Below are 23,284 nucleotides of genomic sequence, written 5' to 3' on the forward strand. Positions count from 1 at the left end.
GTGATGAGACTGGATGCCATGATCTTTGTTTTCCTAATGTTGACTTTTAAGCCAGGTTTTTCTCCCCTCTTTCACTTTCATCAAGAGGCTCTTCAGTTTCTCTTCACTTTCTGGCCTAAGGGTGGTGTCATCTGCATATCTGAGGTTATTGATATTTCTCCCTGCAATCTGATTCCAGCTTGTGCTGGATGTCCGGCATTTCGCATGACGTACTCTGCATGTAAGTTAAATAAGCAGGGTGACACTATACAGCCTTGACGTACTTGTTTCCCAATTTGGAACCAGTCTGTTGGAGAATGGATATATGTTTATGTGTGGTTGAGTCCCTCTGCTGTCGACCTGAAACCATCACAACATTGTTAATTGGCTGTACTCCAAAATAAGAGACAAGTTAAAAAAAGAATAAAAGAGAGAAGACATAAACACACTTGGAATAAAAAAGCAAAAATTAATAACTTGTTTTAGTGCATAGTTGTAATATGGCAAGAGGCAGAATCTGACCCTGATAATGGACTCCAAGCCTTTCTACTCACCAGAGGGCATAAAACCAGTGGCTAGTATCTGGCTTGCAAATAACTTTTATTTAGACAGTACAATGTTTAAAAATTAACAAAACAAAACAAGGCCCTGCCAACATTTCTAAATTGGATGTTCTGTATAAATACCTGGGTTTCTGGCTTCTCTTTGGGGTGGAAGAGGTTTGGAAACGCTGGGGCCCGCATTCCTGCATGGCAACAAATGCAGCCTTCAGGTGGGATGGGTGCCTTAGAACTCACCAGTCCCCACTTTCCTTCTCCACAGTGGGACCAGCTTCTCTGACACTCTGCTCCCAACCCAGCCCCTATGGGCCTCTGAAGGGGCAACCACTGCAGTATTTATGACCTTGCTTTCCACTGCTACGAAATCTAAAGGCAGTGTTTTTCTCATTTGTTTTTTAAAGATTAATTTTTGGCTGCCCTGTGGCAGCTTGAGGGCTTTCTCTAGTTGAGGTGAGCGGGGGCTATTCTTCATCAAGGTGTGCGGGCTTCTCATTGTGGTGACTTTTCTTGTTGTGGAGCATGGGCTCCAGGCACGAGGGCTTAGTTGCTCTGAAGCATGTGGGATCTTCCCGAACCAGGGATCAAACCCATGTCCCTTGCCTTGGCAGGTGGATTCTTAACCATTAGACCACTAGGGAAGCCTGGCAGCCTCCTTTTATTGCACCATCTTGTATGGGTCTCTCATCACGAGGTAGGTACATTTCTGACCTCGTGATTTCAATACTAAGGAACCTACCTGGTGATACGTCATCAAGGAAAGCTGGGATCTTTGTTCCCTAAGCTGCACGTTCTGGCTATAGCCTATTAAAATTCTTATTTAACCTTTAGAACAGTTAGGGAAAATAAGCCAACGCATCCACTTGCTCCTGTTCAATGGTATATACAACAAAGTGAGCAATGCCACCAAGTGGAAGAGAGATTCCATGTTGAATTGCCTTAGCCAGAGCGGCTCGGAGGCTGATGACCACTCTCAATTTACAGGGCCATTCAGAACTAGAAGTCAAACACCCATCCACCTTTCTATGCTGTTTCTTTCCAAAGTTGTTCCCTATTCTTATTTTTTCATTAAAACATTATTTTATATATAACTGACTTCCTGTGTGCCAGGAACAATGCTTGAGATACAAGGATGAAGATATTCAAGGTGGTCATTTAAAAAGCCAGAGACACAGACTGAACTTTAGAAGTGGTGCTTCATTTTGGATCCCTTTTCTGTTTGTTTCCTTAAACAAGCTCCTACTGCTGCTGATTCAACATGTTTCATTCTATACATTTTTAATGTTTTGTTCCTGGGTTTTGGAGAATGTAGGCAGAGAGATATGAAATTCTTTGAGCGTCAGTGTAATAAGCGAATACATAAATCTGCTTGTCAAATAGGACTGAATCTCATGGGGGTAGGAGTTCACCTTCACTGAGCACTTATCAAGAAACTGTGTCAGGCATTTGTATACCTCATTTCCTAAAAATGAGCCCAAGAGGCAGGTATTATGATTTTAAAGGTAAATAAACAGGACTGAATGTGAAGGTTCCGTAACTCTAAATCTTCAACTCTTCTTAACACTGTCAATGGACTCCCTGGAGACCTCTTGGAACGACAACCTGGGATATATCCCTGGTTTCTCAGTGTCCTCTATAAACTAAGGATCATCTCCAGGCATCGTGTAAGAAGTGCATCTCTTCTTCACTTAATTCCTTAATCTGCATGAAAACTATTGCAAAAACTCCTTCTTCAATTCTCAGTTTCAAATGAGCAAGCTACTCTTCTCCTAAACACTTTCAATGTCTTCCAAAAAATTTCCTAACAGGGATGTGAAGCAAATTTATCTGGTCACTGCAAGTACCTTGTTCTACATTCAACACACCTTCCATTCTCTCAGAGATGGAACCTCCAACTCTGTACGTCAGGTAGGTATTCAAATAGGAGAATTAAAACAGGGTCACAGAGAGGAAGGCTAAAGAATTTGACATTTTTGTGTTTACTTGTATAGAGGAAAAAGAGCACATAGATGCATCCACAGTATTTAATTTGTTTGGATAATAGTTACAGAGAAACAGGTACACTCCATATACAATTACCAATACTTTTTTATACAGTTCATATTTCAGTACATCAACACTATTTTATTTACACTCTATGTACATTAACATCTTTCTAAAGTCAGTGCATTGTCAACAAGTTTTATACAGTAATTTACAAGGTGAATGTAGTTAGTTAATTTAATAAATTTTCTGCTAGTCATGAATTAAAAAAATTAATTACAACCAATGTAACAACACAGATCAAACAACATTAGTAGATTGTGCTACCTGCTTAAATAAAACATCTGTAAGGAAATTATTTAAAATCTTCCACTTTTTCATGGGACTTGTCCAGTTAGGAATGGACAGATTTTATACACTGAAAATCATGAAACTCTAAAGTCTGCATTTTGTCTGACTTCATTATATTATAGCATTTAGGCCAACCCTTCCTACTTGCAATTATAGTCTTCTTCTGAATAGGCTTTCAACTCAGCCATTTACCTTTCTAAATGCTCTGAGAATTGGTTAGTAATCGACCTTAGGTATCAAAGCACAAACGCTTAATTACATTGGTACCTACTATCTATGAGGAAGGAAGGGTAATGGAATCTGACAATTAATGAGAATCAACTTCCAGGGTCCAGATGAATAAAAAAAGTGAAATATTTACCTTGAATATATATTTAGAAACAACACAGAAAAAAAGTGTTGCCTGAAATAAATAACATTTATATTTTTGTTCCAGTCTTGAATTATTGGAGGATAAAATGAAGTAAGCAAAGAAACATAACTTTTGATGACCAGTACTGTTTAAAAAAAAAGCAAATGGAGATGCAAACAAAAAGTTTACTTCCTAAATCCCCCAACTACATTAAAAATACTTATACATTATCAACGTTTGGGATGTATTTTGTTTTTAAATTTAATATGATAGGGGAAAATACCCCCATCAAGTTAATTTATAGCCCTTACAGCCATCAAATATGAACAAGTTCTGAAAAGTTCATTTGCACGTATTCTTTTTTTAAAGTGCAAAACAAAGAAACAAAGAACAAACAACCACTAACTGCAAAACACCATCTAGCTTTGTGGCCCTGTCCCCTCTCAGACACCGCACAACAGTGCATGGAAGGATGGTGTCCGTGTCGGCCGCCACTCCCCTCCCACCCTCAGCACAGGGGGAACGTTTTTGAGGGCACTTGAAGCACCCTCAGTGCAAGCTGCCTCTATCTGGAGGGCTATTTTAGCTGGATCTCCCACGATGTTTTTTTTTTTTTTTCCTACAGGGTCTCCCAACCAAGGCCCTGGGGAGAAGGCACGCAGCTCTTAAGAGAGCCTCCCTTTCAGACTGACCACTTATATATGTCTCTACTACAATGACACAACAACAGAAACAAAAAGCAATGAAGATATAGAAAGAGTGGGAAAATGGTTTAAAAAGTTAATTGAAAAATCTGTGTCCATGCTGTAAGAATCCTTCACACGCCTTCATGATCTCGCTTTCTCCATCGTGTCAGTCGCTACAATGGAATAAAACTTCAGGAAAAAGGAGGTAGCATATCATGTCGTCCCCAGACAACACTACAATTTTTTGTTTTACTTTGACTCTAAGGAGATTCGTAATATTCTGTTATGATTATTGGTAAACTATATTCGCTACAGGGTTGTTCGTGTCTGGACAAGCACAATTTAGTTCTTATTTGGTCCCAGGTGGCTGGTGCCAAACCCTTTTGTTTACAGGCTCATGGTGGGCTCTGCCTGAAAGCTCTCTACCAGGGAGCTTACGTGAAACACTTTCAAACAAAATTATTACTACTGGTATGTTAACTGCTATTTTAATTAGAGTTTTTTTTTTAATTTTGTGCTTCAGGGTCACAGGATAAAATAAGTACACATTGAGCTTGCCTTTCAGCGATGCTTTTGCCAAATGTCAGCTACAGGGAGTCATCTCCCTCATCACCAGTCTACCTAGCAGCCAGAGTGGTAGCTTCACTGTAACACACAGTACTTTTTGTAATCAGACTCGAAGTCTTCGTCCATGCTGCTTGTGTCTGCCATCTTTTTGCCATCGATCTTTGGCAGAAATTGTGCATAGTCTATCCCCTGCTGCTCATAGAAAAGAATGTAGGCAGAGTCGGTGTCAATTTCATCAGGGTGAAGTTCCTGGAGGAGCAAGAAAAGTTTTTAACAAAAAAGCTGGGCTTCCCTGGTGGCTCAGACAGTAAATAATCTGCCTGCAATGCGGGAAATCTGGGTTAAATCCCTGGTGGGGAAGATCCCCTGGAGGAGGGAATGCAACTCACTCCAGTATTCTTGCCTGGAGAATCCCCATGGACAGACGTGCCTGGCGGGCCCCAGTTCATGGAGTCGCAAAGAGTCAGACACAACTGAGCGACTAAGCACACAGCACACACGCTGACTCTAAATCCTCACCAGGGAAGGGAGGACCAACCCTCTTTCATGACTAAAACGGATTGCTTCCAATCAGCTTAACATTTTGGCTTTCTCATACCTGCCCCTAAAATAAGAACCATTATTTTCAATGTTTGGTTTTGGGAAAATATACAGGCCATAGACAAGTCAAAAGAATGATAGAAAACAAAATAACACATTAACTTCTAATGGGATTCCCTGGTGGCTCAGAGGGTAAAGCGTCTGCCTGCAATGCGAGAGACCCGGGTTTGATCCCTGGGTCGGGAAGATCCCCTGGAGAAGGAAATGGCAACCCACTCCAGTATTCTTGCCTGGAGAATCCCATGGACAGAGGAGCCTGGCGGGCTACAGTCCACGGGATCGCAAAGAGTTGGACACGACTGAGCGACTTCACTTTCTTTAAATTCTAATAGCTCAAAAGATAAGAACTTTTTCTTATTAATCAATACCTTCTATTTTTTCACTGTTTTCATTTTCTGCTCTGCATATCACTTTTTTGGGGTGAAGGGGCATGCTGTGTGGCTTGTGGGATCTTAGTTCCCTGACCAGGGATGGAACCCAGGGTCTGACAAGTCTCAGCCACTGGACTTCCAGGGAATTCCCTGCATGTCACTTTTATTCCTTTATATTGAAGGCATCTATATATGGATTCTAACAGAAACAACTACTTTCTATTCAGGAGAAAGGGCTTCCCTAGTAGCTCAGTGGTAAAGAATCTGCCTGCTAATGCAGGAGACACAGGTTTGATCCCTGGTCCAGGAAGATCCCTTGGAGAAGAAAATAGCAACCCACTCCAGCATTCTTGCCTGGAGAATCCCATGGACAGAGGAGTCTGGTGTGCTACAGTCTATGGGGTTGCAAAGAGTAGGACATGACTTAGTGACTAAACAATAATGCTGGAGAAAATCCATTATTTCAACAAATGTCTTCTAGATCTGTTGAATTTCTGTTTCTTTTGTAAAAGATCGGGGACATTTACCTTACAGCTGCTGTCATTGTAACAGTACCACTTGCTATTTGGGTTTTTGGCATAAGTGACGTAATGGCCCCCGCCCAGAATTCCTGAATGGCACTGTAAGAGAGAAGAAAGTGGAGGTGTATTAGTAGTTGACAATACTCAGGCCAGGGCAAGTACCAGGATCCAATCCAAGGAAAAGTGTTTTTCTTCTTCCAAAAACAAACCAAGAAGGAAAACTGAAAATTTTAAAACTTTGAATCTTACCATTCTATTTTTGTAATTATTTTTGGAAAGCAAAACTCCCTCAGAAACACACACTTCTGAATGGCTTAAGCCTGTGACTCCACCTAGAATACTACATGACTGTTCCCTTTATTAAACTGTGAGCATCTTGGATTCTACCCAAAAGGCCAAGATATTTACTGCTAACTTAGTCTATCACCAAGCTCAATGCCTTGCAAATGAGCAGGCTCTGAAAAAATAATGAATGAATGAAGATGAACAAACCAACCACTGAAAAGGTAGATCATTCCAAAAATCATACAAGAAACCACTTACCGAAATTGCATATAGGTTATAAATAGGTTTAACATGAGTATCTTCTCTTTGGTCGTCAGTACTGTCTTCTTCACTGTGGTTTTCAAGCTGACCATTGCTGTAGCCATTGCCACATGCCTCGTGCTCATAAAGGAATCCATTGGCCAAAGCTACTTCGTGGTCCTGCGGGGTGACCAGCTCAGGCTGGCTGCCCCCTAGCACGTGCCCTCGGCTCAAGGCATCAGACAGGTCACAAACGTGCCCAGCCCCGTTCTCTTTGCTGGCATCCAAGTTCTCCTTACTACTTGACAATTTGTTTTTGCTGCCGATTTGGGGTAGGCGGAGCCTCCCTTTACTTCTCCCTAAAGTCCTAGGGCTGCTGTTAGGGCTGCTGTTTTTGCTGGAGGGACAGCTGGTACCACTTTTTCTTGATGTAGATGGTGAACCTGTGAAAGGGAATAAAAGATAAATCCAAATGTCACAAGTTAAACCAGCCACCAAAAGCTAACTCTGCAGTCAACTGCACAAGCGTACACAAAAAGGTAAAGCCAGGGGCATCCTGACTGGCTAGGCTTTACTCCTATTATGTGGCCGATAAGTTACATTCTTGTCTTCCTCAATGCCAACCCTCTCAAGGCAGCAGTATCCTGAAAATGTGCAGTACAGTTAAGTATGGACTTAGAAAAAGAGCAGAAAGATGATTTAGGGCAGATTCAATTCAAAATAGTATTAGATGAAGGGGTTTGACAAATATGCATTCTTCTTTAGATTAAAAAATATGACCACAAATTATCAAGCACTTACTCCTGCAAGGCGTGACATCGGAAACTTTACTATCTCTACCTCTCACAACAATCCTGCAAAGGAGCAGGTCTCAAACAGCTCCTGACTCCCTTATATACCCTCAAAAATTGCTGAGAATCTTGAGAACTTTTGTTTTTGTGAGTTTCATTTATCAATATTTACCATGTATTTATTTACCATATTAGAAGTTAAAACTGAGGAATTTGAGAAACACAAGACATATATTTCATGGACAATATCACATATATGTTGGCTCTAAGTCAACCTGTGAGAGAATGAGAGTGGAAAGGCAAATATTTAGCTTTTGGTTTTTTTTTTGGCTGTACCATATGGCTTGTGGCATCTTCAGTTTCCTTACCAGGGACTGAACTTGGGGCTACAGCAGTGAAAGCGCTGAGTCCTAACTACCAGACTGCCAGGGAATTCCCAAATACTTAGTATTTTTATGAAAACAGCTCTGATCTTCAGAAAGGGTCTCAGGCACCCTCTAGGGGTTTCCCCAAATTTTACTTTGAGAACCTCTGATATAAGCAAACAAGGATGACAACTATCATTCATAATCACCAAATGCCAGGCGCTATGTCAAGTGCTTTACTCTCCATTTTATTAATACTATTTATTTATTTGGCTGCACTGGGTCCTGGTTACGGCATGAGGGACCTTCCTTGCAGTGCCCGGGCTCAGCAGTGGAGGTGCTTGGGCTTAGTCGTCCTGCAGCAGGTGGGAGCTTAGTTCCCCCACCAGGCACTGAACCCTGGGCCCTTGCGCTGCAAGCGGACTCTTAACCCCTGGGCCACCAGGGAGTCTCTATAGTGCTGGATTCTTGATGTATCGATTTCTCACTCTGTGAACTGAGTATTTTCTTCTTTTTATGAATGAGAAAAGAGATTTAGTGAGGCTGTTCTCTTGCTAAAACTCACACAGCTCAAATGTAGATAGGTCTGAGTCCAGAAGGATCCTGGTACAACCAAGCTGTTGCTCTAGAGTGGAAGACGGAGGGAAACATGCAGCCTAGAGGGCCCAGGAAGGGCCCCCTCTGGAGTGAGCTTTGGGTTCCTCACCTTTAGGACTACTGACGATGTTGGCACTCAGTGAGGACGGGCTCTTACTCAGGAGCACGACATCTTCCCCAGCGGAGTTCTGAGCATCTGCTTTCTTCACCTCTCCTGTCAGGATCCTGGGCTCAGAGAGGTCATCCCCTTGGGGTGTGAGTGGTTTACGCTGACAGAGAGCTGGGTCCCTCGGCACCAGAAAAGCACTAGGGTCAAAACTTTCACGAGGAAATTTAACAATTTTCTGTGATTTTATCCATCGACCATTTACAAACTGAAATCTTTTGAGATGAATAATCTGGAGAAGAAGAGAAAACAGTTGTATTAACGTGTTCTGAAGACACAAATTACACACTAAAAAAAAGTCTAAAACATATGTATATGTTCCAAAAATATGTCTTTCCCCCCACCAAAGAATATATGTTCTTATGTAACCTAGTTAAGAGGCCACTGCCCTTTAGCTATGTGGCTAAAACGGTCATCCCCCTAATTTCATAATCGGTGTACATCCAAACTCTCTCCTAAATGTCTTCAACATCAAAGGAGCCTCTTCTTCCATGTCCTCTGGGCTTGTGACTCACACTGACCTTTACCTCTCTCCAATATCATCCATTCACAAATACACGAGGCTAGAATACTATAGACTGAATCATTTGAAGAAAAGTGGAGGCGTTTTTAACAGATGAAAGTTACCCAGCCTCCAACAGGAGGCCTCTCCTTTCTTAACATTTCTGTTGGCTGAGATCAGGGGGTTTCACTGTCCTGAAGAGCATAAGAATCTTTCTTCTCCTTTCTGGCTTCTCTCTTTCTTTTCAAAAGCAATGAATTTCTTCAGGCTTAAACACAGTGTTATTATGCTCCCTATCGTGAGCATACTCTTGAGAGTTCCTTGGACTGCAAGGAGATCCAACCAGTCCATCCTAAAGGAAATCAGTTCTGAATATTCATTGGAAGGATTGATGCTGAAGCTGAAACTCCAATACTTTGGCCCCCTGATGTGAAGACCTGACTCATTGGAAAAGACCCTGATGCTGGGAAAGATTGAGGGCGGGAGAAGGGGACAACAGAGGATGAGATAGTTGGATGGCAACACCGACTCAATGGACATGAGTTTGCGTAAGCTCCGGGAGTTGGTGATGGACAGGGAAGCCTGGCGTTCTGCAGTCCATGGGGTCACAAAAAGTCAGACATGACTGAGTGACTGAACTGAACTGACTGTGGGCACAGATATTTGGGTGGCTACCTCTACCCTAAATGCTTAACTATTTACTATTTACAGAGAATCCCTCTCTAAGGGCCACACTGGTATGTGTATGTAACAAAAGCCCATCGAGCTATCAACATAACATTTACTCCTCATTATTCTTTGTGTTCAGTTGCTAAGTCATGTCTGACTCTTTGTGATTCCATGGACTGAACTGGAGCCTGCCAGAGTGATTCCTCTGTCTGTGGGATTTCCTAGGCAAGAATACTGGAGTGGGTTTCCATTTCCTTCTTCAGGGGATGTTCCCAACTCAGGGATTGAACCTGAGTCTCCTGTCTCAAAAACACAGTTTTATAAATGCTGATACTTCATGATACGTGATATGTTTTATGTGATGGTCATATGAGTATAAGTAATTGTCAAAATTCATCAAACTAGATATTTTAAATCTATGAATTTAACTCCATGTTAACTCCATACCTCAATCAAAAAAAATATACCTTACCCCTTCCCACCTACTTGTTCTCAAGCCTGTCCCTATGCTCAGCTTCCCATCCCTGTGCTGTGCTTAGTCGCTCAGTTGTCTCCAACTCTTTGTGACCCCATGGACTGTAGCCTGCCAGGCTCCTCTCTGTCCACGGGGATTCTCCAGGCAAGAATAGTGGAGTGGGTTGCCATGCCCTCCTCCAGGGGATCTTCCCAACCCAGGGATCAAACCCAGGTCTCCAGAATTGCAGGCGGATTCTTTACCAGCTGATCCACCAGGGAAATCCATGAATATTTAAGTGGGTAGCCTATCCCTTCTCCAGGGATCTTCCTGACCCAGGAATTGAACTGGGGTCTCCTGCATTTTCAGGTGGATTCTTTACCAGCTGAGCTACCAGGGAAGCTATCCCTGGAGCTAGCCAATCCCTGTTAGTAACTTCTTGTGCTTCCTTCCCTGGGGAGTTGTTCTTGTCTACATTCAGTCTCACAGAGTGGTAGGAAGAAGATATGAATAAAAAAATAGACACAAGGTCTGGTTATCAATATGATTTCCTCCCTTATGGAAAAAAGCTTTCTTAAATGAATAGGAAGAACTGACACTCCAACTCTTGACAATCAACAGGAGAGTCTCTAATCCATGGATGGAGAAGGCAGAGTGCATCAAATCAGAAAGAACATATTAGCCCCCATGTATTTGGTGCACACACATTTAATTCAGCGGTGTCTGCGCCTATGTGACCAAGCACAGCGGGACCGGAGGCTCAGGCTCCTCTGCTCTTCTATAGTCTGTAAAGCGCAAGCCTCAAGCTTCCTCTCTCCCTAGAGCTAGAAGTGCTTTCACCTTCTCCTGAAGTTCAACTTCACCAGGCTTTACCACTTGGGGCACTTCTCACATGTCTCACTCAACTGCAGTTACTGGTCCATATGACTTCTCTTCCCTTGGAGGCTGTACCCTCTTTAGGATACAAAACTAGTAAATGTCTGTAGGACAATTCAGGTCTGCGTACACCAGCAAAAGTGTTTTATGTATGTAAATAGTTGGTTGAACTGCGTGGCTTGTGGGATCTTAGTTCCCTGACCAGGGACTGAATTGCCAATGAAACTGCCGAGTCCAAAACACAGGACTGCCAGGGAATTCCCAGCAAAAGCATTTTAAACACTGTGGCAAGAAAGATTATTCTCAAAAATTCTTATTTGTTCACAGCCTCTTTCCTTCAAGCTAGACTGCTACTCTCTCAGAGGTGGGGTTGTAACATACCAGGATCGGGGGAAGCCTCCAGAGATCTAGCTTCTTGGTTGCCAAGCAGTGGGTCTTACACTTGGAGCAGTAGTACATCTCGTTCTCCCCCAGCTCCTCCTCGCTGGTGAAAGCTCGGAGACAGCTGTCCAGGTTGATGGGCTCAGCTTGTGCACGCCGACTCTGTTCCACACTCTCGTGCTCATCTACAACCTGCAGGTGGAGGAAATGAGGAACGGGAGAAGGGGTAGGAGGGAGTTTAGAATGGTCACCTGCTCTGCATCATCCTCTTGGTGACTCAATCTCATTTACTTTACTTTAAAATACAACCAAACCAGAGTCTGAGTAAATAGAGCATTTGCACATTTATTCCCAGATATCACATCAATAACATCTTTGATCAAATTTCTACTTAAGTGACCATAACTTTTTGGGAAAAATTTCTGCATGCTACTAAATGACAAAAACAAAACCAACAAGGAATTGCCTGTTTATTTTACAATTTTGAAATCCGAAAACAGCTTATATGCAGGCTGGCTTTCAAGTCAAGGGTGTTGAGGTTAGGACATTTATTTTTTTAACAGGGACAGGGGACATTATTAGTATGCTGTAGGCTCTACAGAGGCTAGGAGAAATAATATCGCTGGAACACAGAGGCCAGATCTGGATTAAATAAGAAAGGGTACAGAAAAACTCACCTTGAGAGGACAGTCACCAGGGCGTTAAAACCCAGAGCCACAATCATTTGCATGTTGATGCCAAGTCATAACACAGAGTTAACAAAACACCATGTGTATGCTGAAGAGCAAATAAGCCCATGCGCCACAACTATTGAGCCTGTGCTCAAAACCCTGGGAGCTGTGACTACTGAAGCCCTCACGCCCTAACTCCTGTGCTCTGCAACAAGAGAAGCCTCCGCCATAAGCCCGAGCACCGCAACTAGAGAAAAGCCTGAATAGCAATGAAGACACAGCATAGCCAAAATAAATAAATCAACAAAATTATGAATATAAAAAAAACAGCATGTGTATCATTACCTGTCTCTTGCCTCTTGGTGCCTTTTTATATGACATGGTTAACAAAAGGAATAGCAGACTCAAAACAACCTGATTTTCCTAAGACCTGCCCACACCTCTGTGGTGCTATTGAAGCAAGGAAGAGGCCAACATGAGGAAGGAGGTGGCGTGGGATCAGGAGGAAGGAGACACTGAGGGGCCTAGGATGCAACAGAAAGAAATTTTCCCTCTGCCATTCTTGGCTGCCACTTAGAAAGCAATTAGGAACCACAGCGGGTGAGGCACACATTGCATGACTATGAACAACCGTGAGACCACACACAGGGATCACATCCCAGGGTGGAGCCCGGACAAGCACAACAATGAATGTCTCTTTTTGGCAAAGGTCATACTCAGGTCCCTTCACCCTACTTGTTACTCCTCCCTTCCAGAGGTGAAATGGTTCTCTTTGCCTAAGGCAATTTCCCTCCAGCTTTCCTTCCTGAGCTCTCAGTTTAGAACAGCTTTCAGGTGTGACTTTGTCCCTGCATGAGATGGCTGAGTCAGAGGCTGTCAAATGTTTGTATAAACTATCAAGGTTGGGGTTGATCATGCAATGAAGAGTTTAGCACTGCATCACCAATCATTTCTAAAGAATTTATTTGAAAACGGGGAATTTCAAGGAAAACCCTTTCAGAAAGGGAAATCTGGATTGACCGTGAGTCACTGACTTCTGACACTTTCCCCAGGGAACACTGACATGCTTCAAAAAGAAACATGCTGTATCATGGTGGTTAGAATCAGAGTAGAAAAAGAGGTATGTCCGGAAGGTCATGTACACACTGATATATTTAAAATGGATAACCAACAAGGACCTATTGTATAGCACAGGGAATTCCACTCAATGTTACAGGCCAGCCTGGATGGGAGGAGGGTTTGGGGGAGAATGGATGTATGTATATGTATGACTGAGTCCCTTCGCTGTTCACCCGAGACTACCACAACACTCTTAATTGACTATATCTCAATACAAAATAAAAAGTTTAAAGTTTAGGGGAAAAAAGAAAAAGAGGTAGGTCAAATATAGTACTGTCTCTTTTCTCACAGCCAGTTAAACATTATCTATATTATCTCTACCAGGGATGCTTTATGGCCAACCACAAATTACAGTAAGCAGGTAAAGAATGTTGACTTTTACTGACTATATTTTCTATACAACACACAGGCTAGACAGCTGGATAGAGACAGGAAGGAATGAGAAAATGGATGAAAAAACATATCTGCAGATGACAGTAATTTTTATTAATAAAATTTCCCCTTGGGATCTAGCTCCAGATTCTCTATAATTATTCAAATAGTCTAAATTATTTATTGGCACCCTCTTCCTTTATTTTTCTCTAAGTTGCCTGAAAGCTCATCCTTAGTCCAAAACATAAAGTAATGAAGTAATAGCTTTCATACATTATAAGACTATTAGAAAAAGAGAAGATCTAAGAAGTTACCTAGTTTAATTTTCTATTAATGAATATGAGGTTCAAACAGGGAAAAAATTAAAAGAATAAGAGCAATTGCCTATTTTTTCCCCCCCCTTATCAAATAAAACATTCATGTAGAAATTTTGGAAAGCAGTGAAAAATGTTAAAAGGCAGGAAACCTTATAAAGGCAAACTGTCAAAATATTGGCAGATTTTCTTCAGCCCTTTTTATATATTTTTCAGGATATGCAATTTTATATCTTACTTTATAAAAAACTTCACATGATATTATTAGCATCTTTCCATATATGTTGGTGTAAAAACTTCTGGTAATCCTCATTTTCAGTGATTGCACAGTATTTTATCCAATCACTATACCATGCTTTATTTAACCACTCCTCTAATGTGAGAAAAATACAAGTTGCTTCAGGTTTTTTTTAACTACTCTAACAAATGCTATGATGAAATTTGTCAGCAAATCAGAGTATTTCCCTAGGATAAACTCTTAAAAGGGAAATTACTAGAATAAAAAACATAAAACATATATTTTACAAGGCCACATGAATAATCTCAATTTTGAACCAAGATATCTCTTTTGTCTACGTGACTCTCCAAGCACATGCAGAATCCACATGTAGGAAGATATTAGTCATGTGGCCCCATTCCCCAGAAAGGAAGGATATCTCAACAGCAGCTTGGTTTCCATGGTACCCTAAAAGCATCACTGAAAATGGAAGTGGGGTGAGATTTAACAGGTCACACAGGTCCTTCTTCCTGTAAGTAGGATGTCCTCTAGAGTTTTTCAGATTGCACACTGGGCTTCTTAAAAAGGGAAGGAGATTTACAGCCAAATAGTTTTTCATCTTTGACAGGAGTTATCTTGTCACAGTAATGTCCTGTCAGATTCTGCGCTAACAAAGATTTAAGAATCTTTCAGTTGCTAAAATTTTCCCTCTTCAAAGGAAGTGTGGTGGAGGTTACTGAATTAATCTTGCTCCAATGAGCAAAATCTGCCAAAACATCAATTTCTCTGCAGCTTCCTTTCATTTGGCAACTATCCATAAAGAATTCTTGGTTAGTGAGAGCCTGAGGGTGTGTGGGGACATAGTTAGGGTTCCAAACAGGGAATCTGGTCTGGAATCGGGAGTTCCCCCACTCCTCAACAGCACAGAAAGACAGAAAAGTCCATAGGGAACAGACTGTGGTTGCCAAGGGGGTGGGGAAAGGTTGAATGGTGGTTTGAGAATCAGTTCAGTTCAGTAGCTCAGTCGTGTCCAACTCTTTGCGACCCCATGAACTGCAGCACGCCAGGCCTCCCTGTCCATCACCAACTCCCGGAGTTCACTCAAACTCACGTCCATCGAGTCGGTGATGCCATCCAGCCATCTCATCCTCTGTGGTCCCCTTCTCCTCCTGCCCCCAATCCCTCCCAGCATCAGAGTTTTTTCCAATGAGTCAATTCTTCGCATGAGGTGGCCAAAGTACTGGAGTTTCAGCTTTAGAATCATTCCTTCCAAAGAACACCCAGGACTGATCTCCCTTAGAATGGACTGGTTGGTTAGCAGATGCCAACTATTTTATATAGAATGGATAAATGACAAGGTCCTACTGCATAGCACAGGGCACTGTAGTCAGTACCCTGATTATAAACCATAATGGGAAAGAATGTATATATGTATAAGTCAATCACTTTGCTGTACACCAGAACACTACACTGTAAGTCAACTATACTTCAAAAAAAAAGAAAGAGAAAATTTAATTTTCATTGCTACCTTATCTAAAGGGAATGTATTAAGAAACAGTGAAGGAAATTTCCATCAAGAGTCATATAAATGCAAAATCCACTACATTTCTTCATGTGACTAAAACATTGCCTTTGATTCTGTTGCTTTTACTTCTCCATCGGATTCTTCCTATCTCTAAACACAAGCCATCTAGTCAATCTTCCCTTCAAATATTTTTGCATATGCAGTTAGTGGAGTTAGTATTCTCTTGGAAGTTTTATTTTCAAAATTGAAGAACTGCTCTGGCCTGAGAGTGGCAGTAGAGGAATGCTAAGTGTGAAGAACAGGCAAGGAGATGTACTCTTAGGTGCCCCATTTTGAAACAGTCAATCCTTTCTCTAATTTTTCTGACCACTATGTCTATTAAAGGTGGCAGCTACAGCCCTGGAATGCATTTGAGCTAAGTAATAGTGGTTACCAAATGCTGAAACTTCAATAATAATTAATAAACAGGCAGAGAGATTGGCATGCTTGACATGCCCTGGCCAGAGAATATATCTTCTTACTTATGCCCAAACTTTGGTTTCAAGATTTACTTACTTTTAACATTTTCTTTATTTTCTTGGGCTCCAAAATCACTGCAGACAGTGACTGCAGCCATGAAATTAAAAGACGCTTGCTACTTGGAAAAGCTATGACAAAAGTAGACAGCATATAAAAGCAGAGACCTTACTTTGCCAACAAAGGTCCATCTAGTCAAAGCTATGGTTTTTCCAGTAGTCATGTATGGATGTGAGAGTTGGGACTATAAGAAGGCTGAGCACCGAAGAGTTGATGCTTTTGAACTGTGGTGTTGGAGAAGACTCTTGAGAGTCCCTTGGACTGCAAGGAGATCCAACCAGTCAATCCTAAAGGAAATCAGTTCTGAATATTCATTGGAAGGACTAATGCTGAAGCTGAAGCTCCAGTATTTTGGCCACGTGAGGCAAAGAGCTGACTCATTAGAAAACACCCTGATGCTGGGAAAAATTGAAGGCAGGAGGAGAAGGGGAGGACAGAGGATGAGATGGTTGGATGGCCTCACTGACTCAACGGACATGAGTTTGAGCAAGCTTGGGAAGATTGTGAAGGACAGGGAAGCCTGGCATGCTGCAGTCCATGGGGTCGCAAAGAGTTGGACATGACTGAGTGACTGAACAACAACAACAATACAATTAACTCGTGTTTTGTTAGTGTGTGTGTGTGTGTGGGGGTGGGGGGGGAATGCTCAGTCGTGTCCAACTCTTTTTGACACCATAAACTGTAGCCCATGAGGATCCTTTGTCCATGGAATTTTTCCAGGCAAGAATACAGGAGTCGGTTGCCATTTCCCACTCCAGGGGATCTTCCTGACCCCAGAATCGGACCAGAGTCCCTTGTGTCTCCTGCACGGGCAGGCGGATTCTTTACCACTAGTGCCATCTGTGAAGCCCCACAATTATCTCTACAAGTGGGAAAACTGAAACCACATAATCATGCTAATATATCTAAGTGCCACAGAGAATATCAATGAATATTTGTCTGGTTATTATTTAAACTGTCTGAAAATAGAAACGGCATGATACAGTTAAGCTGGGGGAAATTTTACATATATTTTACATATAAAAATGTATATATTTTTATTTACATATAAAAACTGCCATCTTATGGTGACTTGGAGTACTTACCCTTTCCTGTGATGTTTGATAGCGGAGGTGAAGGGCTGTGGGGTCCCAATCCACAGCAATACAGGCATTTCCAATGAAAGCCCTGTCTTCCCCACAATCAATTTTGCAGCCTCTGCAAAATCTAAAGGGGGGAAAAACAATCTACTGAGGAAAGAATAATTAATGAGTCCAAATTTTCTTTATCAAAATTATTCTCCCTGGGAATTCCCTGGTGGTCCAGTGATTAGGACTTGGTGCTTACACTAACATGTCCCAGGGGTTCCATCTCTGGCTGGGGAACTAAGATCCTGCAAGTCATGGCCAAAACATAAAATATTCTTTTTCTACTTCTCTACTTTCCTTCTTGGCATCACAATTCGTCATGGGCTTCTAACTTCAGACTGATAAATGCATGAATATGTATTAGTAATTATTAGTAGTTCAGTGAATCACACTTAACACTTCTCAAATCTTTAGTTTTTCAAGGCATTTGATAACCAATTGTTAATCCACATGAATATGTGAAACTTCATGGCAAATAAATGATAAGGGAAGTGGATATTTGAGATAATTTACCTCTCATGAAATTCTAAATTTAGTTACTTAATGCTTGAAGTTAGGACAACTTATGGGGCATAACAATGCCTATTTCCTTGTTTGTCAAATGGCACATTAAATACATATAAAATTTTATGAGTGGGTAGGAACCATGACAAAGGCCATGGCTTCACTGCCTACACGTCTCAAGTTTGTGAAGGCTACTACAGTGCTCTGATAGCTGACTTCAGTACTCAGGCATTTTCCAAGCTGGAACACTAATGACTAATCAATCTCTATAACTTTTCTTAAAACCAAAAATAGACTTCCAGTAAGGTCTAGTAAATAGAATATGTTTTACTGAACTCAGAACTGCTAAACTGATTTATAACTAAGGAGCAGAAGGTCTAGAATAATAAATGTTGATCATAAACATTTAAATGTTTATCAACATAAAAAATGTTGATCATCAAATCTGATGAGGATTGTCGAGTTAACAAAATCATCTAAGTCTCAAGAGCAAAACTTAGCTATAGACCTCACAGGGAAGAGATGAATGAAGAACTCCTAAGTTTATTTCAAGCTTCCCATTACTACTTATTACATCTAAAAACTGGAAAGCTTATGAAAAAGGTATAATATCTGAAGCTGCAATTCTAACATTTTTCTTTTGCAGAAGGTGACTTTACCTGTACCATGGGCACCAAGCACAGGAGTTCCCATCTTTCTGCACAACTCGTAGAGTGAATGGATACTGATAACCCATACTGTCATCACTGAAACAGAACATAAATCAAAGAGTGTAAGAAACATTTCTTACCTGGAGTCTCTTTCATCTTCTCTGAAGTAACCCTAAAAAGGGGCATCTGTTAGAGCAGTATGCTCACACTGACAGCTCCATGTTGGTTATCCTAACCCGTTCACTTCAGCCCTGCACAGCTGTGCTCAGGGCTCCCTGCTTGTAGAGGGGACACACAGCAGACTGCCAGATGCCTCTGACACAGTCCATGTGGTCCACGGAAATTTCATAAAATAAGCTAATCATGAGATCAAATGCTAGTTATCTTTCGGCCCTAATTCTATCAGAAGATTTAATTCACATTAAACCAGACTCCTTCTATGACAAGAACACAGATACAACACAGGAGAGTAAAAGGTCACAACGGTTTTAGAGGAGTTGACTGACTATATATTTAGAAGTTTCTTTAATCAGAATCCCTGATGTGGTACATGACAGACATCCCTTTTTCCTTGCCCTAACTATCTAAAGCTATAAGCTATATAACATATTTAGAATAATGTTTTAACTGCAAGATAGCTTTATGAGTTCTCCGACTTTAAAAAAAAAAAACAACAAAAAACTATTCATCCTTGCCCCAATAAGAAGCAACACAAAGAATATAACATAAGAGCAATATACTTTATGGATCATTCGGCAATTTGTAGTGGCTATCACATGACTGCTAAAGGTAATGAAACTATGATAAGGACTCATGGTTGTAATGGCACCCATTGTAAGCGCAAGATGAGTATTATGCCTGTCACAGCAGTTCCCATCTTTCTGTCTAACTCGTTGACTGAATGATTATGGATAGCCCATGTTGTCCAGTATCATGTCAGTGATAACCAGGTCAACAGTAAGTAAGGAATGCAAAGAAAGATAAAGAGATAAAACAGCCAGGTAACACTCCGGCAGAGAACTATACAACAATTCTCTTCTAAAAAATTTCTTTACTTACAATATTTGCCAGAGAGATTTAGGTAAGAGATCAGAGATTATAAGGATTACAGGACTCTGGAATGTCTAGGTGATGAAAGTAAAGTGTAGTGTCTCTCCTACTCAGAAAACCAAAACAAATGGTTGAATTGTAGTGAGTCCTATAAATCACCCAGAATTAACATAAATTCTCCTTTTTCTACATTTGGAAACTGTACATCTAGGAAGATGCCCAGAGACTCACCAATCCTGAGCATGATTACTAGCTTCCTGAGGTGGGAGTGGGCTGGCTAATCGTGACACTTGAATCCAAACCGCATCATACAGGTCTTTCTTCCGGGTATGCACAGTACATGGAACAATCAGAGGCATTCCAAAAAGGCTGGGGCGATTCTTCTGAGATGACAGGAAATACAGTTCTGTCCTCATCTATAAGTACAAACAAGAGAAGAGTGAGCTGAGAAGAGGCCTCTGATTCCTCTCTTTTTTCTTCTAGGACTGCCCCGAACAAGCATCACTACCATTTTCAAATCAGTCACTATCACACTTCTCTTTATTTACAGAACTATCTTTTATTAAAATGTGAAGAGAATGGTTATTCAAAGTGGAGACACTGAAGGGGTGCCAATTTCAGAGTTGCCCTCTATCAAACTTGGGTTTTCAGCATTTAATATTTTCAAGTTACACAGTTTTCTCTGATAAACATTTCTCACACACAATGAATCATATATAAAAATTTTTAAATCATATTTTAATTATATGATGGAATAAAAGGTAAACTTTTGAGATGTTTGCTCTGAGTATGTTAAAGGAGATTTTTATCACTTCTTAACATGCGAGATACTGCACAGAATTAGCCTGGAAATGGTGACTTAAAACAAAAGTTTAGTATAATAGAAAAGCTGCTGGGAGTTAGTTACAGTATTAAAAAAAAATCTGCTGAGCACTTGGACATTTAATTCTTTAAATTTGAACTTTATGTAGTAGAGAAGCTAAGCCAACAACTTATAAACTCACTAGTTTCTAAGTGGAAGACTCTTATTTCAGATCCCCAAGTATTTTATTTTGCTGTTATTCACTTAAGATTATTATCTAAATACATGATTTTAAGACCCCATTTCATGTATTGGTGGTTATATTATTATCAGACCTATAGAAAGGAGACATAGTTCAGAAGAACTATTTTTTAAAAATCAAAAAACTTTGATCAGTTTTTCTCTCCTTAAACTTATACCTTTCTTCCACTCCAACTCTCAGTAGATGACTTATGTTACTAAATATATCAGATTTAAGCAACTATCTCTTTCCTCTACCCTTCTCAGTGTTATTTCTTTTCTAAACTCATATGATTTTCTTCCTCTTGGAGGTAACTTCTTCCAGGGCCCTGTGGCCTATACCTCCCATACCTGCTCAGTTCTTCATGGGATAATGCTCCCAGCTTTACTGTACAGGAATCTTTCTTTGGTTCTATCCTAACAGCTTCTTTAATCTGAAAAATCTCACTTGACCTAACTGTGCTAAATTCTTGCCCTATTTCTTTACTTGGTTACTTGGCCAAACTCTTCACTTTTCATTCTTTTCGATGTCTCTAGTCCATGTAGCCACTTCTTTCTTTCCTCTTTTGAAGTTGACTTCCCTTTAGTAGTTGTGTCAACACAACACTATTATTTCTCCCTTTATTCTCTGATATTCTTGCTTATGTTACCTTGCCTTATTCCTCTTCTTTTTCTTTCTGGTAGAAGGGAGTAGAAGACAAACTATTTTCAAAGTAATTCAATCATGAGATCAAAGCGTCTGAAAGAAGAAGGTGGCAACGAAAATGAAGGAAAATGGTAAATTCAAGTAGTATTTTGAAAGAAGAAATTAAAAGGCATGATATACTAGAGTTTCAGAAGAAAAGGGGGAAAAAATCTAAGAGTATCTCTAGCCTTGAGCCTTTAACATGGAAGGATGGCATTGCCTTTCACATAAAAAGAAAGGGAGTTGGCTTGGGATAGATGGTAAAATCGATTTTCAGTTCAGTCGATCAGTCATGTCCGACTCTTTGCGACCCCATGAATCGCAGCCCGCCAGGCCTCCCTGTCCATCACCAACTCCCGGAGTTCACTCAGACTCATGTCCATCGAGTCCGTGCTGCCATCCAGCCATCTCATCCTCTGTCGTCCCCTTCTCCTGCCCTCAATCCCTCCCAGCATCAGGGTCTTTTCCAATGAGTCAACTCTTCGCATGAGGTGGCCAAAGTATTGGAGTTTCAGCTTCAGCATCAGTCCTTCCAATAAACATTCAGGACTGGTCTCCTTTAGGATGGACTGGTTGGATCTCCTTGCAGTCCAAGGGACTCTCAAGAGTCTTCTCCAACACCACAGTTCAAAAGCATCAATTCTTCAGCACTCAGCTTTCTTCACAGTCCAACTCTCACATCGATTTTAGGCACTCCCCAAAGCAGCTATTAGATTATGAAGTAAACTGGAAACAGGGAACTGGTTAAAAGGTAAAAATGTAGAGCACACTTTATGGTCCAATAATTACAAAAAACGCTGTATATAATGCTTTAAGCACTTACCAACCACTTTATATAACATGCATGATAGATGAAGGGAGCTGTTTTGTAAGAAAGATTTTTTAAAAATACATCCGAGTTCTTAGTATTTAATCTGATAATGCTTTGTTTAAAGACATGGGGAAATGCACGAATCACTCCAATGATCTTAGCTGATGGGACTGTGCTTAAACAAGATTTGAGTTGCACTTAAACAAAATTCTAAGACACAAATATATCCCTTAATTCTCTAGGATGTTTACTCAAACAACCCTGTCTGGAAAATGATCCACAGACCATCATCTACATGGTCAGAAAAATCACTTTAACTTGGGAGTTACTAATTCAAAGGGAAAATGTACATTTCAAAGAATTATCACAAAGTAATTAGCTGTGTAATCACCAATCAGGTCAAGAAGCAATTCAGTCAGCACTCCAAAGCTTTCCTTGAGCTTCCTCCTAGAGGTAACAGTTTTTCTGAATTCTGGTAATTATATCTTTGCTTTTCTTTGTTTTATACGCTATGCATAATAAACAGTAAATTTCATCTTCCCTGTGTTTAACGTTTTATTTATAAATATATTATTTCATTTCTTTTTGTTTCTGACTTCTTTCCTGCATTATTTTTATGAGATTCTTTTATGTTGGGAATAAGTATAAATTCATTCATTTTCAATGCTGCATAATATTCTATGACTATGACTCAACTGCCTTACCCTTTCTACTACTAATGGACATTTTTAAAAACACAAAATAGAATGGTGGAATTATTTATCTTCAGTTAGAAAACTTAGTTTTCCAATTAGCTGTATTAATGTGCACTCATCAGCAGTGTATGAGAGCTCTTGTTGGTAATATGAGTTACAAACATCTTCTACTCCACGGCTTGCCTTTAATTCTTTTAGTGATGTCTTCTAATGAAACTGAAGTTCTTAGTTTTAATGATGTCCAATTTAACAATCTTTCCTCTTATATTTAGTGCTTTCTGTGCCCTACTGAAGAAGTTTTCCCCCTAAACCAAGGTCATGAACATATTCACCTTTGTTTTGCCTTCATATTTAACTCTACAGTCCACCTGCAACTGATTTTTATGTGGTGAGATCTAGGTATGTCAAATTTCATATGGATACCCCATTATCCCAGCACCATTTACCAAGTGAGTTGTCTTTTACAGCTCTGTAATGCCATCTTTGTTATAAATCAAGTGCCCATACATGTGTGAACCTGTTTGGGGGCTATTTTATTTCATTGGTCTATTTGCCTTTTCTCATACGAGTATCACAATGTCTCAAATATCATTGCTTAATAAAATCACTCTTTGCGACCCCATGGACTGTAGC

The 23,284-nt window shown here is 40.5% G+C and overlaps 1 protein-coding gene across 1 annotated transcript in view; it reads right to left on the reverse strand.

Annotated features, from left to right (window-relative positions):
• Positions 1–2,546: 2,546 nt before the first annotated feature.
• USP32 (ubiquitin specific peptidase 32) overlaps positions 2,547–23,284 on the reverse strand; it is a 206,848-nt gene continuing 186,110 nt past the window's right edge. The window contains exons 27-34 of the mRNA XM_006065464.4: positions 19,650–19,834; positions 18,378–18,464; positions 17,173–17,293; positions 11,294–11,485; positions 8,355–8,643; positions 6,511–6,935; positions 5,974–6,066; positions 2,547–4,724 (exon numbers count right to left, since the gene is read on the reverse strand). Of these exons, the coding sequence (XP_006065526.2) occupies positions 4,551–4,724; positions 5,974–6,066; positions 6,511–6,935; positions 8,355–8,643; positions 11,294–11,485; positions 17,173–17,293; positions 18,378–18,464; positions 19,650–19,834 (1,566 nt within the window). The 3' untranslated portion in view covers positions 2,547–4,550. The remainder of the gene's footprint in view (positions 4,725–5,973; positions 6,067–6,510; positions 6,936–8,354; positions 8,644–11,293; positions 11,486–17,172; positions 17,294–18,377; positions 18,465–19,649; positions 19,835–23,284) is intronic.

Source organism: Bubalus bubalis, chromosome 3 (genome assembly GCF_019923935.1).
Source record: "Bubalus bubalis isolate 160015118507 breed Murrah chromosome 3, NDDB_SH_1, whole genome shotgun sequence".
Taxonomy (NCBI): Eukaryota; Metazoa; Chordata; class Mammalia; order Artiodactyla; family Bovidae; genus Bubalus; species Bubalus bubalis.